The following is a 13,027-nucleotide window of genomic DNA, read 5'->3' as shown; positions in this document are numbered from 1 at the left end:
ATCGCTGCTCTCAGACGAGCACTGAAGACAGATTTTAATCTCTGCTCTTTTCCATTACTCAGACACAACAAATCATAAAAAACACTATAAAAAATTCAAGCTATTGGTTTTTAGTGTTTAAATCGAATCACAAAATGGTTCTGCGATTGATATGAGGCCATGCCGTGCCTTAGCAGTGTGTATGCCGTTGGCTGAGATTGACACAAGCCAAGTGTTGCAGGCCTGAAACAGCAGGAGCAAGGCAGTGCAGCAGCCCACTGCGCTGTGGTCTGTGTGCTGCTTTTCTAAGCCCATGGTGGCCAGCCTTGAACACAGGTTAGCCACGATGGCCAGCCTTGAACACAGGTTAGCCACGGTGGCCAGCCTTGAACACAGGTTAGCCACGGTGGCCAGCCTTGAACACAGGTTAGCCATGGTGGCCAGCCTTGAATACAGGTTAGCCATGACCGCTGTCAGATCCCTCCTGACGGGTCGAAAGAGATGAGACATGAGGTCACACCGGCTCTCACTGAGGCAAGGACATACTTCCGCGTCAAACCCCTCGCCGAATGCGCCGAGGGGTGCGCCGCGGTCGGCGAGCCTGCCGGTGCAGCCTGCGTGCAGCTCCTCGAAACGCGAAGCGCGAGTATATAATATAATGTAGATGGGGAGATAAAAGGAGAGTGAAAGCTATTACCAAGTATATGCACTACATTCTCTCCTTGGGCTAACTTCTAGTCATTGAAATCTTAGTGAAATCACAGAATTTACTAATTTTGCTGAGGACTCCCCTGCGACCCCCTTGTCAAGCTGACGTTCGAGTATATAGGACCAGCTGCTGCCGACAAGGCTCCAAGTGGAGGTGGACGTAGAAGTATGTGAAGCCCTTAAGTGAGAAGCTGAGGAGGGTGTGCGTATGTGTTTTCAGAGGGGCTAAGTCAACATAACTTCAAAACACATGTAAAACGGAAACAGACAAGTTTAATGATTTGAGCAGATGTGGTCACAATTGATGACATCACTTCCATCAAATCGTGACTGACACCACCACAGACAGAGCCCAGACTCTGGAGAAACCACCTTTTCCCCTTAACACACCCTTCTTCTTCTTCTTCTGTGGTGTTTTATGGAAGTTGGCATCTTTTATGTTGCATTACCTCCTCCTGCTGGATTTATCCATCCACTGTTTCCCTACATTCTCTGCCATAACTCACCCTTGTCCTCTTCTCCCTACTTCTACTCCCACCACTTGAGCCTGATGACATCACTAGGGTGGAGACTGGAGATGATGCGCCATGGCTGTAGTTCTGGAAATCGCCCACTCCACGGGCTCCCAAAATCGTGACAGACAGACAGACACCGCCCACCCACCTAGGTGCCATCGTGCAACTGTGCGCCATCGGCTCATACTACATCACAGTTGCTCGAGTGACATCAATGATGAAATCACAACTGTTCTTCTTCTTCTGTGGCATTTTATGGCAGTTGGCATCCTTTATATTCCATTACCGCCACCTTCTGGATTTATCCTTCCACTGTTTCCCTACATTCTGTCCCTCTTCTCTCTCTCCTGCACCATCCCCCTATGGGACCCGCATCACAACTGCCTGAGTGACATCACTGTTGCGCAATCACAGTTGCTCGAGTGACATCACTGATGACATCATTTCCGTCACAAATCATGACTGACACCACCACAGACACAACCAGAGAGCCCACTTAGCCACTTTTAACTTTGGTTGGTTGGGTGTTCATGTGCAGTTTCATGCCTTTATTCAGTGGGAAGAGGCTATTCAATGTTTGGGATTGACAGAATAGGTAGGCCTACACCGCTAGCGGTGTAGGCCTACCTATTCTTTTACCTATATCTCAGAAAGACATAGGAACTGTATAGCTATGTACAGTACATGTCTATTTGTTTATTTATTGCAAGTCATATCGTCATCGCAATATTGAGCAATGTTATTGCACATCGCAGATTTTCCTCATATCATGCAGGCCTAAAACACACACACTCTTCAATGGCTGCTCACCTCCGGCTGGATGGCTTGGAACACAGGAGCATCCATGAGTGTAATCTGGCCCTGGAGGAGAGAAACACAAGAGCCGTTAAAGACTACTATGTTCAGGTCGGGTCACTTTGACTCTTTAACTCATTGAGTGCCAAGGACGGACATGTTCGTCATTTCAAATAGTAACGTAGAGTGCCAAGGACGGACATGTTCGTCAATTGCGTTTTTTGACGGTGGGGCGTCGATCAAAGCCTTCTGCCTCTGATGTACAAATATTATAGCTATTGGATGTGTCTAACCTATTTTACAGAACCCTTAGGTGGCGACAGTGCTCTCCACATAACAGAAAGGCAAGGAAAAAACAAAGAAGAAGTCGTTATGGAAACGGAAATCGCATCGCATCCGTATGCATCGATATGCTGAAGCACGTTACTGCAGCTGTGCCTGCAGCAGCCAATCTGCTCCCACAATTGAGCCGCTCCGTGTCGGTTGCGACAGCACATCTGCACATCCACACCGTGGAGTTGTTATTCTCAACTGGAAGCATCGTTGCCGGTGACAAACACACGCGGAACGCTGTAAAAAAGCCTGGCTGTTCCGCACCCTTCACTGTGCGCACAGCAAACTCAGCAGAGAGCCACCACAGACAGGAGGAGGAGTGTGCAGTTGAGGCGAGGCGGGGCGGGGCGGGGCGGGGGGGGGGGGGGGGGGGGCACGCAGAGCAGCACGCAACACCCAGACAGACCCAGGCAGCAGGACAGGATTGACAAACGCAAGCCAGAATATCCGATACCCACCAGCAGCAAATCAAAACCAGCAAGAAGCTGCAACCAGCAGCGCACGCAGGGGCCAGCGCTGCTGGTTGTAGCTAAAAATATTATTCTGCCAAACAAAATTCCCTGGCCTAAACTGTTTTATTGAAGGAAATTATTTTTGAGGTGTGACTACATTAGAAAAGATTAGCTTCAGAGTCAGTGATGTGCTTGAAATGATTAATTTCACAAAAGGCCAATTATCTCAGCTTCTAGAAAAAAATTGCTGTTTTTGGATGAATCATGCTATCTTCTCCGGCTCATAACTAAAGAACGGAAAATGGGATCAATAAACTTTTTTTTGCAGATGATAGAATAGAGTCTCATCGTTCTTTGTGCGTGTTCAGTGTTTACATAGTAATATCACACAATATTCTGTGGGCCTCGAGAAATCACTGAAAACGCTCTGAAACTCTGGCACTGGGAGCGTCCGTTCTCCAAAAGTGGCTGGCACTCAATGAGTTAACATAGTCACAATGCCCAAAGTGTCCATACAACCAGAAAACCAGCACATTGTAACAGGTCACAAAGAACATGCTTTGTAGGTACATTCCACAAAATATGGTGTTTTTCCAATTGTAGACTATCTACTGAAACTGAAAACTGGGCATTCAATTGAAAGCATTCAATTTGAAAAGTTCATATGGTCTTCTCTAAATGTGAGAAATGACATATCATCAACCCTGTTTGTTCTGGGAAAGGTCCTTTGACCAACATATCAGTCAAAAAAAGTTACAGAAGGAGTGTGTGTGTGTGTGTGTGTGTGTGTGTGTGTGTGTGTGTGTGTGTGGGTTCTCTGCTTCGAGCAGGGGGCTCCACCTTTGCTGTGATGGCGTGCATCACTCAGACGCTGTACTGCCCCGTGTCTGCTCATTCTGTGTGGGCTTCACATTTCAACGACCTGCTCACTCAACCTCCATTTACATGAGCAAACTCATGTAACTTCACAGACTCAAAACTCATTCTGACACTCGCTGAGTATTTTGATACTTGATATTTGAGTAAAAAACACGTTTAGGTCATGTTATTTTAACTTCAACACGCTGAAATGAGGAAAGCAGAGGACTGCATATTAAACAAGCAATTCATCTTCAAGTGGCTTGAACAACCAGGTGGCTTGTTAACCAGACGTGAACCCGACTGACAGGCCTGTGTGGGAGTGAGAAGTCGAGCTCGAGCCTGTCTGGAACCAGAGCTCGGAGGGCAGAGAGGATAGAGAGTGCCCTCTCGTGGTTGAATTGGGTAGTGCGAGGGATACGTATCAAAGCTCAAAGCATGAAAATGAGACTACAGACAATCCATGAAGAGAAAAAGAAGCTTAAGTTTGAAGCGTTATGGGATAATAATCCTCAGCACCATTGCTGCCCACAAGGTAAGGCTCATTCGAAAGTAACGTTACGTGACTCCCGTCCAGTGCCATCATAGAAGGTTTGAGCTGAGCCAGCCAGGGGAATATATCAATGTCTGCTGCTGGGTGCTGCCAACTCCAAACTCTGAGCCCATTTCCTGCTCTATCACTCCATCCCCTGCTGTCTCAAATCTGCACATCTCATTTGTGCTCAGTGAAATGTTTCTTTTCAAACAGTCACACATGCAGTTTAACCAGACAAAGACAAACAGACACACAGTGAAAGATGCTATCTCTCCTTCTCACTCTCTTGTGTGCAGCCCAAAACTAACAACATATTTTCACTCTCAAATTGACTGAGCTGTTGACAGGATTGACAGGTCTGATCTCTCTCACCTAGCCCTCTTTGCTCTAACAACCAAGCTTGGTTTCTATGTAGATGATCACCGAAACAGCACAAAGGATTCCTACATTATATGCTATGTATTGGCAAATTAAATATATCGCAGCTGTCGACAGGGTTGGTTTATGAAACAGACTTGTTTTTAGTATTTAGTCATGATAAGTTATGAAACTTGCATGTTCAGTTTCAATGGCAAGCATAGCTAATATTTGCATGCCGGGCCTTTAAATTGAGTCACCAGGTCTGTCAGCTGACTAGAAGCATCAGGTGACAACACTCAGAAGACATGATGCATGTTGAGCAGTCTGGGGGCACACGTCACATACACACACACACACACACACACACACACACACACAACTTACTGCATATTCTTCAGGAGTGACCTTCAGGACATCAAACACAACAGCATCAAAACTCTTCTTCACCTCCGAAGCCGCCTTATCACTGAGAGACTCTGAGCTGCTGCTCTTCTGGAGGAGGACACACACACACACACACACACACACACACACACACACACACACACACACAGAACATTTGAGGCTATCATTCCGCTATGAATACTGCCTTTTAACAAGCCGATGGAAACAAAATCTAATCAGTTCATCCTTGAATGAGTCCAAGTGGATGTTTCAGCCAAATTTGGAGAAATTGCCTCAAGGCGATCCTGAGATATCAGGTTAACGACCATGGAACGGGCGGTCGTCTGAGGTCATAGCGGCCTTGAACTTTGACCACCAAAATCTAATCAGTTCATCCTTGAGTCCAAGGGGAGGTTTGTGTCAAATTTTAAGAAATTCCCTGAAGGCATTGCTGAGATATTGCATTAACAAACATGTAACGGGCGGTCATGTTGTAACAATGACCTTGAACTTTGACCACCAAAATCGAAGCAGTTCATCCTTGAGTCCAAGTGGACATTTGAGGCAAATTTGAAGAAATTCCCTCAAGGTGTTCCTGAGACATCGCGTTAATGATGAGCAGGGACGGATGGCCAACCCAAAAACATTATGCCTCCGGCCACGGCTATCACCAGCGTGGCATGCTGCATGTACAAGGTGAAGCACAAGGACAGAGTGAAGGTGCCTGGCATGTGGGCGTGGCTCACCTCTGAGACTGTGGCAGTGGTGATGCATGATTGGCCATTTGGGAGGTCCATCATTCCCACACCATCTAGCTTCACCGCAGGAGACCATTCATCATCCTCAGCTTCAGCAATGCCCGCCTGGCCCTCTGGGGAGAGAGACACACACACACACACACACACACACACACACACACACACACACACACACACACACACACACACACACACACACACACACACACACACACACACACACACACACACACACACACACACACACACACACACACACACACACACACACACACACACACACAGCAAGTTACTATCATCACCTGCATACACAGCAGACTGATCACTCAAGCTTGTACCAGCAGCACCACCTACTGGTAGAAACAGAACTAACAGTTGATTGGATGAAAGTATTAATTTCACTGCACACAAGGGAGGACAGAACAGAAGGAGCTTAGCCTGGGCATTAAGAAGAGAGATCCTGTGTGGTGTGCTGTGATTGGACAAGGTGCCTGGGCATTAAGAAGAGAGATCCTGTGTGGTGTGCTGTGATTGGACAAGGTAGTCGTCATTGTGAGGCGTAGCACCAAACAGCTTACAGCAGTCACTAGAACAACCTGCCAGAGGCTCTCCACAAGCTCCAGTCTGAAGCTACTAATGGCGGGTGTGGAGGAAATTATTATTATTATTCTACGACTCTTTTCTAATACTAGGTTTTTAATAGATGTACTGGGATCTGACGATACTCAACTCACGATTCACGATACAGTTTTCTTTTTTTTTACAAAATGAGATTGCAGACAAATTATGACTAACTCTGTATGACTTTGAGATGTGAATCATGTCAACGTGTTCATATCTGCTCTGCACTGGAAACACTGAACAGTCTTTCAATTTACTCCAGCAAATACAGTCTTTCCCTTTTCTCCCCTTGTTCTTTCTCCAAAATACACCAGAGTGACAGTAATGAAGCACGCCAGTCGCCAGAGCGACAGTAATGAAGAATAAGGAGCTGCGTAGAACACTGATTCCCTCAAAGGCATGCCACCAGAGACAACACAGGCCTCTGTGTGTGTGTGTGTGTGTGTGTGTGTGTGTGTGTGTGTGTGTGTGTGTGTGTGTGTGTGTGTGTGTGTGTGTGTGTGTGTGTGTGTGTGTGTGTGTGTGTGTCTTATTGGCTGGCTCGAGGTCTCAAGATGAAATGGGCCGTGCTTTAGGAACCATTAGCTGCCTCCACAGACTTTTGCATTCTGATCAGCCAACACAACAGCAAACAGCGCTAAGGCTACGTTCACACACATAGCGCCAGCGCTGCTTGATTGAATTTGCATGGGAAGCTACAGTATCACCACTAGTCTGTCTTTACAAGTCTGAGTGTGTCCTTATAGACATATACATTATGTAATTACCTGCCTGGTCTAATACTAATACCTATCTTTTTGTCAAAAGTAGTTTGATAATAGATCAGATAAAGACATTCAAAGCCCGCACCGTTCACACTCTCTTGTAAAGAACATACACCAAATAAAAATATGTCGACACTACAACATAAGTCCATTTGATTAGCCGGATAGACGGAATTGTCAACTTGTTCCACTCCATTTCCTTCTCAGCAGCCAGCTGGGTGGAGTGGGTGGAGTGGAAGGTCTGGAGCCAGGCAACAATTTGACACTAAATGTGATTAGCCAGCATCCAATATAGCGATCGCTGCAGGACTGTTTGATGCTAAACTGTTACTCCAGCCCAGCTACTGCTATGAAAATGAGCCATTTCAGCAGGAAACATTTACAGTCAATACAAACATTAACACTGTCATTCTGTTGCTAAACTGTCAAAATCGCTGAGGTTGAATTGGAACACGGTTGAACACAGTTTATTCGTTTGTTAGTTGCCCTCCATCTACACTACTGTGTGGATCTAACAGACTAAATCAGCAATGCCTAAACAAGTTTACGAGTACTGGTGCTACTGCCTCACGTTAGAAAAGATGAGAAAGTATACAGGCCTTCAGGTGCACAGACACACCGCCCATCATGCCATCATGCCTCCACATCTTCAAAAGCAAACTTTGGAGCAGACGAGGTTGTACTCACCGCTTGTCTGTCAGATCTGCATAGTGCCGTAGGTGAGGTTTGGCTGCCCCTCTGTATCGCGGTCTGAAGGCCTGTCTTTCTTCTGAGGCTGGCTCCTGCTGCCTGAGAGAAGTGAAAAGAGGGAGAGAGAGAGAGAGCCAGACACAGACAGAGAGAGAGAAAGAAAGAGAAAGAAGGGAGAAGGCAGTATGATTCATCTGAGCTTCAAGACAACCCACGCGCCCATGAGAAGCAAACATACAGCCAAGAATCCAATACAGAGCAGTCATCTGATCAATCCTAAACAAAGCAACAACAACATGCCTTTGCAAGGACCAGACCTGTAGCTGCTGTGCTGCTGTCTTTTTGTGCTGTATCATATGACTGTGCTGCTGAGCTCACTGCACTACATCACTGGGGAGGCAGTTTGGCTGCTAGAACCTAAACATCACAAATTCTCTCTAAAACTGCTTTCCCGTATCCATCCACATTCCTAGACCTTAAACTTAAGAGTAAAACCTTCACTGACAAGGAGTATATGGCATCAAGGCTAACCGCACTGCCAAAATAACGTCAAAATTTACAGACCTAAAACTTGGACCAGTGTTCCAGAAAAATTTAAAAATAATAAAACCGTATCGACCTTATTGCTCAACCCGAACCAAACATAACAATTTCAATACGGTCTATATATCATGAGTGTGAATGTCAAAATAAGGTGCATTCTCAAATGGCAACACCTACTGGAACTGATCCTGGAATGAAACATAACGATTGTCTGGGTCACTCTCAGAAGCAAAATGACCCACATCCACCTATAAATAGATACATTTAGATGTAGGGCCTACATCTAAAGTTTAATGTATCTATTTATTACAGGACACAAGTTAAATTCAGTACCTTTTTAAGAACTTTTTTAAGACCCTTTCAATACATTTTAAGACCTTTGATTCAATTTGTGGGTCTGCGATCGGTATTTGATGATATGATATATGTCCATTTAAGACAATCAGCACAATTGCTACAAAATGTAATACCTCATCAGGCGATTAAAGACTTTTTCATACTTGTTAACTCATTCAGGGCCAATGACGTCTTTGACGTGTTATCAGGAATAGCCCAGAGGGCCAATGACGTGTTTGACGTGTTTTTGTTTTTATTACTGCAGGGCGTAGTTCAAACACTTCCTCAGCCTGTGACATAGTATCAGGTCCCTAGCATCTAAGACAACACGTGAACAAACACATACCGCAGCTGTTGTTTTGAAATTGAGCAAGAGGAAAAGCAAAAAACGGATAAACGCTTCCTTGTGCACTATGTGCAGACAGGAGAAACGCCATTGAAACGCCCCTCGCGCGCTGCAGGAGCTGGTCGCTTTCCTGTGTGCCAGCCGGAGAAAACGGGAGAAAGTAATCCACAGATGCGTTTGATCATCGGAGGAATGAGGAAATGATCGATCAGAGGGCGGTGAGGAGGACGTGTTGAATAGCCGAGGGGAAAACGGGAACGATCAAATAGCAGGCAGGATAGGACAGTCAGGGAGACATGGACGAGGACGGGTGCACCAGAACAAAACAAAATAAACACACGGCAGAAGCGGCAGTCACAGCAGCCCGCTGTCTCTCAAGAGCTATTCAGTTGGTTCATGAAATCGCTGGGCTGCGTGCCCTCCAGTGTTGCTCCTGGCCAATCCCGGCGCCACAGGGCGTGGTTATTGCTTATCCTATGTGGGGTTAGAAATCACGCAACGAAGGGGGATCGTGTGTGTGTGTGTGTGTGTGTGTGTGTGTGTGTGTGTGTGTGTGTGTGTCTGTCTGTCTGTCTGTCTGTCTGTCGGTGTGTCTGTCTGTCTGTCTGTCTGTCTGTCTGTGTGTCTGTCTGCACACTCACTCACACTGCTGTATTGTTGAATGTAAAAAAAAGCACTTCATGTGTATATATATATATATACCGTAAATTCCGGACTATAAGCCGCGGCTTTTTTCCCGTTTTTTGGCCCCTGCGGCTTATATAACGGTGCGTCTTATCTATGGATTTTTTCAGAAAAAAAAAAAAAAAAAAAAAAAATCTCTCTTTTTTAGCACTCTTTCTAACTATAAATCCACTTCTGTTTTAATTTCCTCTCTTGCCCTCTTTTCACCACACCGCGGACACTGTGTGCACTGTAAAAATAAACAACGGTGGTGTTGTGTTATGTTGTTTTGTTGAAATGTTACGGTAATACGGTAAATGGGAGCTTCCTCAAACAGCCATCTCTTTCCCGACAATCCCCTCTGTGCGTGACCACTTACATATGGTAATTACGGTAAGCAAACGGCCACAAGCCCATCAACTCCCTCCCCCGACTACCAGGAGAAAATCACAAACTTCGGCGAATTCACACAAAGGAAGATCAAGGAATATTCCATCGAACCGGAGCAGATCATAAATATGGATGAAGTGCCTTTGACGTTCGACCTGCCACTCACTCGGACTGTTAACAAGAAGCGCCCTGGAGGATTCTTTCACCAAAAAAAAGCTTTGCTCGTTCTCGACAGCATGAGAACGAGCAGTAGATGATCATGAGGTGGTTTTTCAGACGTGTCGATATAGCAGTTTATCGCAAAAGTGTAATGGAAACACATTTTTCGCATTTGCACGTCATGTGACCCATATTATCCCTTGGAAAAGGAGCGGAAAATAAGTTTGGTAAGTAAGGTTCGATAGCCGTGTCAAAACCTCCGCAGCAAGTGGAAAACTTTGAAGCAACGCTACCTAGCAGAAAGACGAGTGTTGTGCAAAAGCGTAGCCGGGCAAATTAGATAATGTTTAATGGCAGAAATCGGTCCATGGTGACAGCAGGCTGCCTGTGTGCGCGCATTTGGCACAGCGGCGAGATGAGAGGATGAAAAGCACACACTGGTGCGGTGGTGCTGTCTGAAGTGAATACAGTGACTGTGAGTAGGCTAATACATTGCACACGTTTCAGGTGCAATTATAGAACCAAATCAGCCTTTTCCCCCCTCCATCTCTAAATCGGACCAGTTGTAGGCTATTAGGCTACCTTTTTTCCTCTGCCTGTCGCGCTGACTGCATTCACGCAGCCAGCAACATTTTGCGACTCATTTTCTTTTGAATTGATAATCAGGCTCGTTTATATGCATTGTAACTTCATGTTGGGATTTCCATTGACCATTGGTTGGATTTGAGCATGCAGGGGACGGGATATGGGGCAGATCCCCGTGCGTAATCACTGTGGCAGCTGCTGCAACGGGGAATCACTCAAACGCAACTTCAATGGAAACGCCTACAAGTCGCAATTGTACATTGTCGAAGTTGTAGAAATATCGCAATTCTTTTGCGAAAAACTGTAATGGAAACACAGCTATAGATGAAGAGGAGTTCGTTGGTTTTGAGTGACAATGAAGGAGAGAGGAGAGTGGTTGACGAAGCCACCCTGAACCTGTTCGTTTCCGACACTGAAGATGAGGACTTTGGTGGTTTCAGTACGCAGGAAGAAGAGGAAGACGAGCATTAGTGACTTGACTTCTCTGGTTACAGGTTTGCTGCACATATAGCCTATTGTTGTGTGATTTTGTCTGGGGATTAGTGACCTGACTTTTGTTTTGTTTTGTTGAAATGTTAATAAATGGGAGCTTCCCCAAACAGCCATCGCTTTCCCGACATTCCTCTCTGTGCACGAACCCTTTCATATGGTAATTAAACATCAAAACACCCGCGGCTTATAGACCGGTGCGGCTTATAGAAGAAAAAAATAGTCAATTTTGGTCCCGCGGCTTATACACCGGTGCGTCTTATAGTCCGGAATTTACGGTATATATATATTTTTTTTTTTTTTTTCATTTGTGTCATAACGAATAGTATTTACATGTCTGATGTCAATACAGTTCAAAATAAAAGAATTGAGAGCGAGTTCTGCTTGAGAATGTGTATTTTACAGAAATTGACTTTTCTCCTGTTTGTCATCTCAGAGAGACCTATTGGGTGAAAACAGGGTGTATATAAATGGATATAAGTAGAGTACAGAACATGCTAAAAGCTCACTTTTTTTTCCCTGGTGAACCCAGAGACGTACATCTTCATTTTGAGGTATTGCAAATCACTCTGGTGCTAATAGATAATTTACTGTGGGTCTTGAAAGATGACCAACAATTATGAAAATCTTTGGCCTGTGCTAAATATTGGCAGTCCTAAACTGGCCATGAATGAGTTAAGGGCCTTAATTTTCCCTAAATTGATTTATCAACTTTTAATACTTTTCATGAGGAGCAGATAGGAAAGTCAGTGAGGCGGTCATTTTTAGTTAGAAATGGAATGGAAATTTAAATCTTGTGTTTTACCACATGACTTTTCACGTTGGCCACTAGGTGTCTCACTACTCTCAGGGATAGAACTCTGTGACCCCGTAGGGGGCTGTGTGGCACTGAGGATTGGATTTTGCACACATGCTGCATGACAGCAGACAGTAGTTGGCCTTTTCCCCCAGTCTCTGGGATAAGATCTACTCATCCAGTCTCTGGGATCAGATCTACGCATCCAGGCTCTGGGATAAGATCTACGCATCCAGTCTCTGGGATAAGATCTACTCATCCAGTCTCTGGGATAAGATCTACTCATCCAGTCTCTGGGATAAGATCTACTCATCCCCTCCAGGTGATCAGATGGTGGTAAAAAGCTCAAAAGGGGAACAAATAGTGGCTTGTTGCATTTCCAACAGCCAAAGTAACCCCCCAAAGATTTAACTTTTGCCTGGAAAAACCTTTTCACATTTGACATTTGACCAAGGTCATCATCACAGGACTCCACTTAAATGAAGTTTAATAGCTGCCCCGAAGAGCCACACTTGTTTGTGGTAGTGAGTGAGTGATACAAATATAATTTCCCTAATTATGAAACACAAAAAAGAGGTTTAACAAGCGAGACAACGTCAGACGTTCCTGGCCAGAGGCCAAGTTCTCCTCTATAGTCTGTGTGTCATTGTCCCACCGCAGAGTGAGCGAGCTGCCTATAAGCCTGAACAGTGTAAACACCCCCCGGGCTGCTGCCTGTGTCTGCGTGTCTGCTCTCTGCCATCAGTCAATTTGCTGTCTGTCTGAGCTGCTCGTCGTCAGCCATGATCTCAACCAACATAGACCTGTTTACGTCTACCTTCACAACTCACTACAACGCCCACAGCTCCAGCTCCAGGACTTTCAAAGCACCCAGCTACTGCCCTCCACACACATGGATCCCCTCACGTCCAGGTCAAACTAGCCTCGTGTTAGAGAGTCCCTGACTGCTGGGCTGCACTGCTCTCTGC

The 13,027-nt window shown here is 45.4% G+C and overlaps 1 protein-coding gene across 1 annotated transcript in view; it reads right to left on the bottom strand.

The window, feature by feature from the left end:
* The window catches only part of ralgps2 (Ral GEF with PH domain and SH3 binding motif 2), a 109,930-nt gene that overhangs the window by 65,259 nt on the left and 31,644 nt on the right, over positions 1–13,027 (bottom strand). Inside the window, exons 2-5 of the mRNA XM_083647713.1 lie at positions 7,750–7,851; positions 5,666–5,790; positions 4,920–5,027; positions 2,013–2,063 (exon numbers count right to left, since the gene is read on the bottom strand). Coding sequence (XP_083503839.1) covers positions 2,013–2,063; positions 4,920–5,027; positions 5,666–5,719 — 213 coding nt within the window. The 5' untranslated portion in view covers positions 5,720–5,790; positions 7,750–7,851. The remainder of the gene's footprint in view (positions 1–2,012; positions 2,064–4,919; positions 5,028–5,665; positions 5,791–7,749; positions 7,852–13,027) is intronic.

Source organism: Poromitra crassiceps, assembly GCF_964638095.1.
Source record: "Poromitra crassiceps genome assembly, chromosome: 12".
Classification (NCBI taxonomy): Eukaryota; Metazoa; Chordata; class Actinopteri; order Beryciformes; family Melamphaidae; genus Poromitra; species Poromitra crassiceps.
The sequence above is the reverse complement of the archived record's forward strand: the minus strand, read 5'-3'. Positions and strand labels throughout refer to the sequence as shown.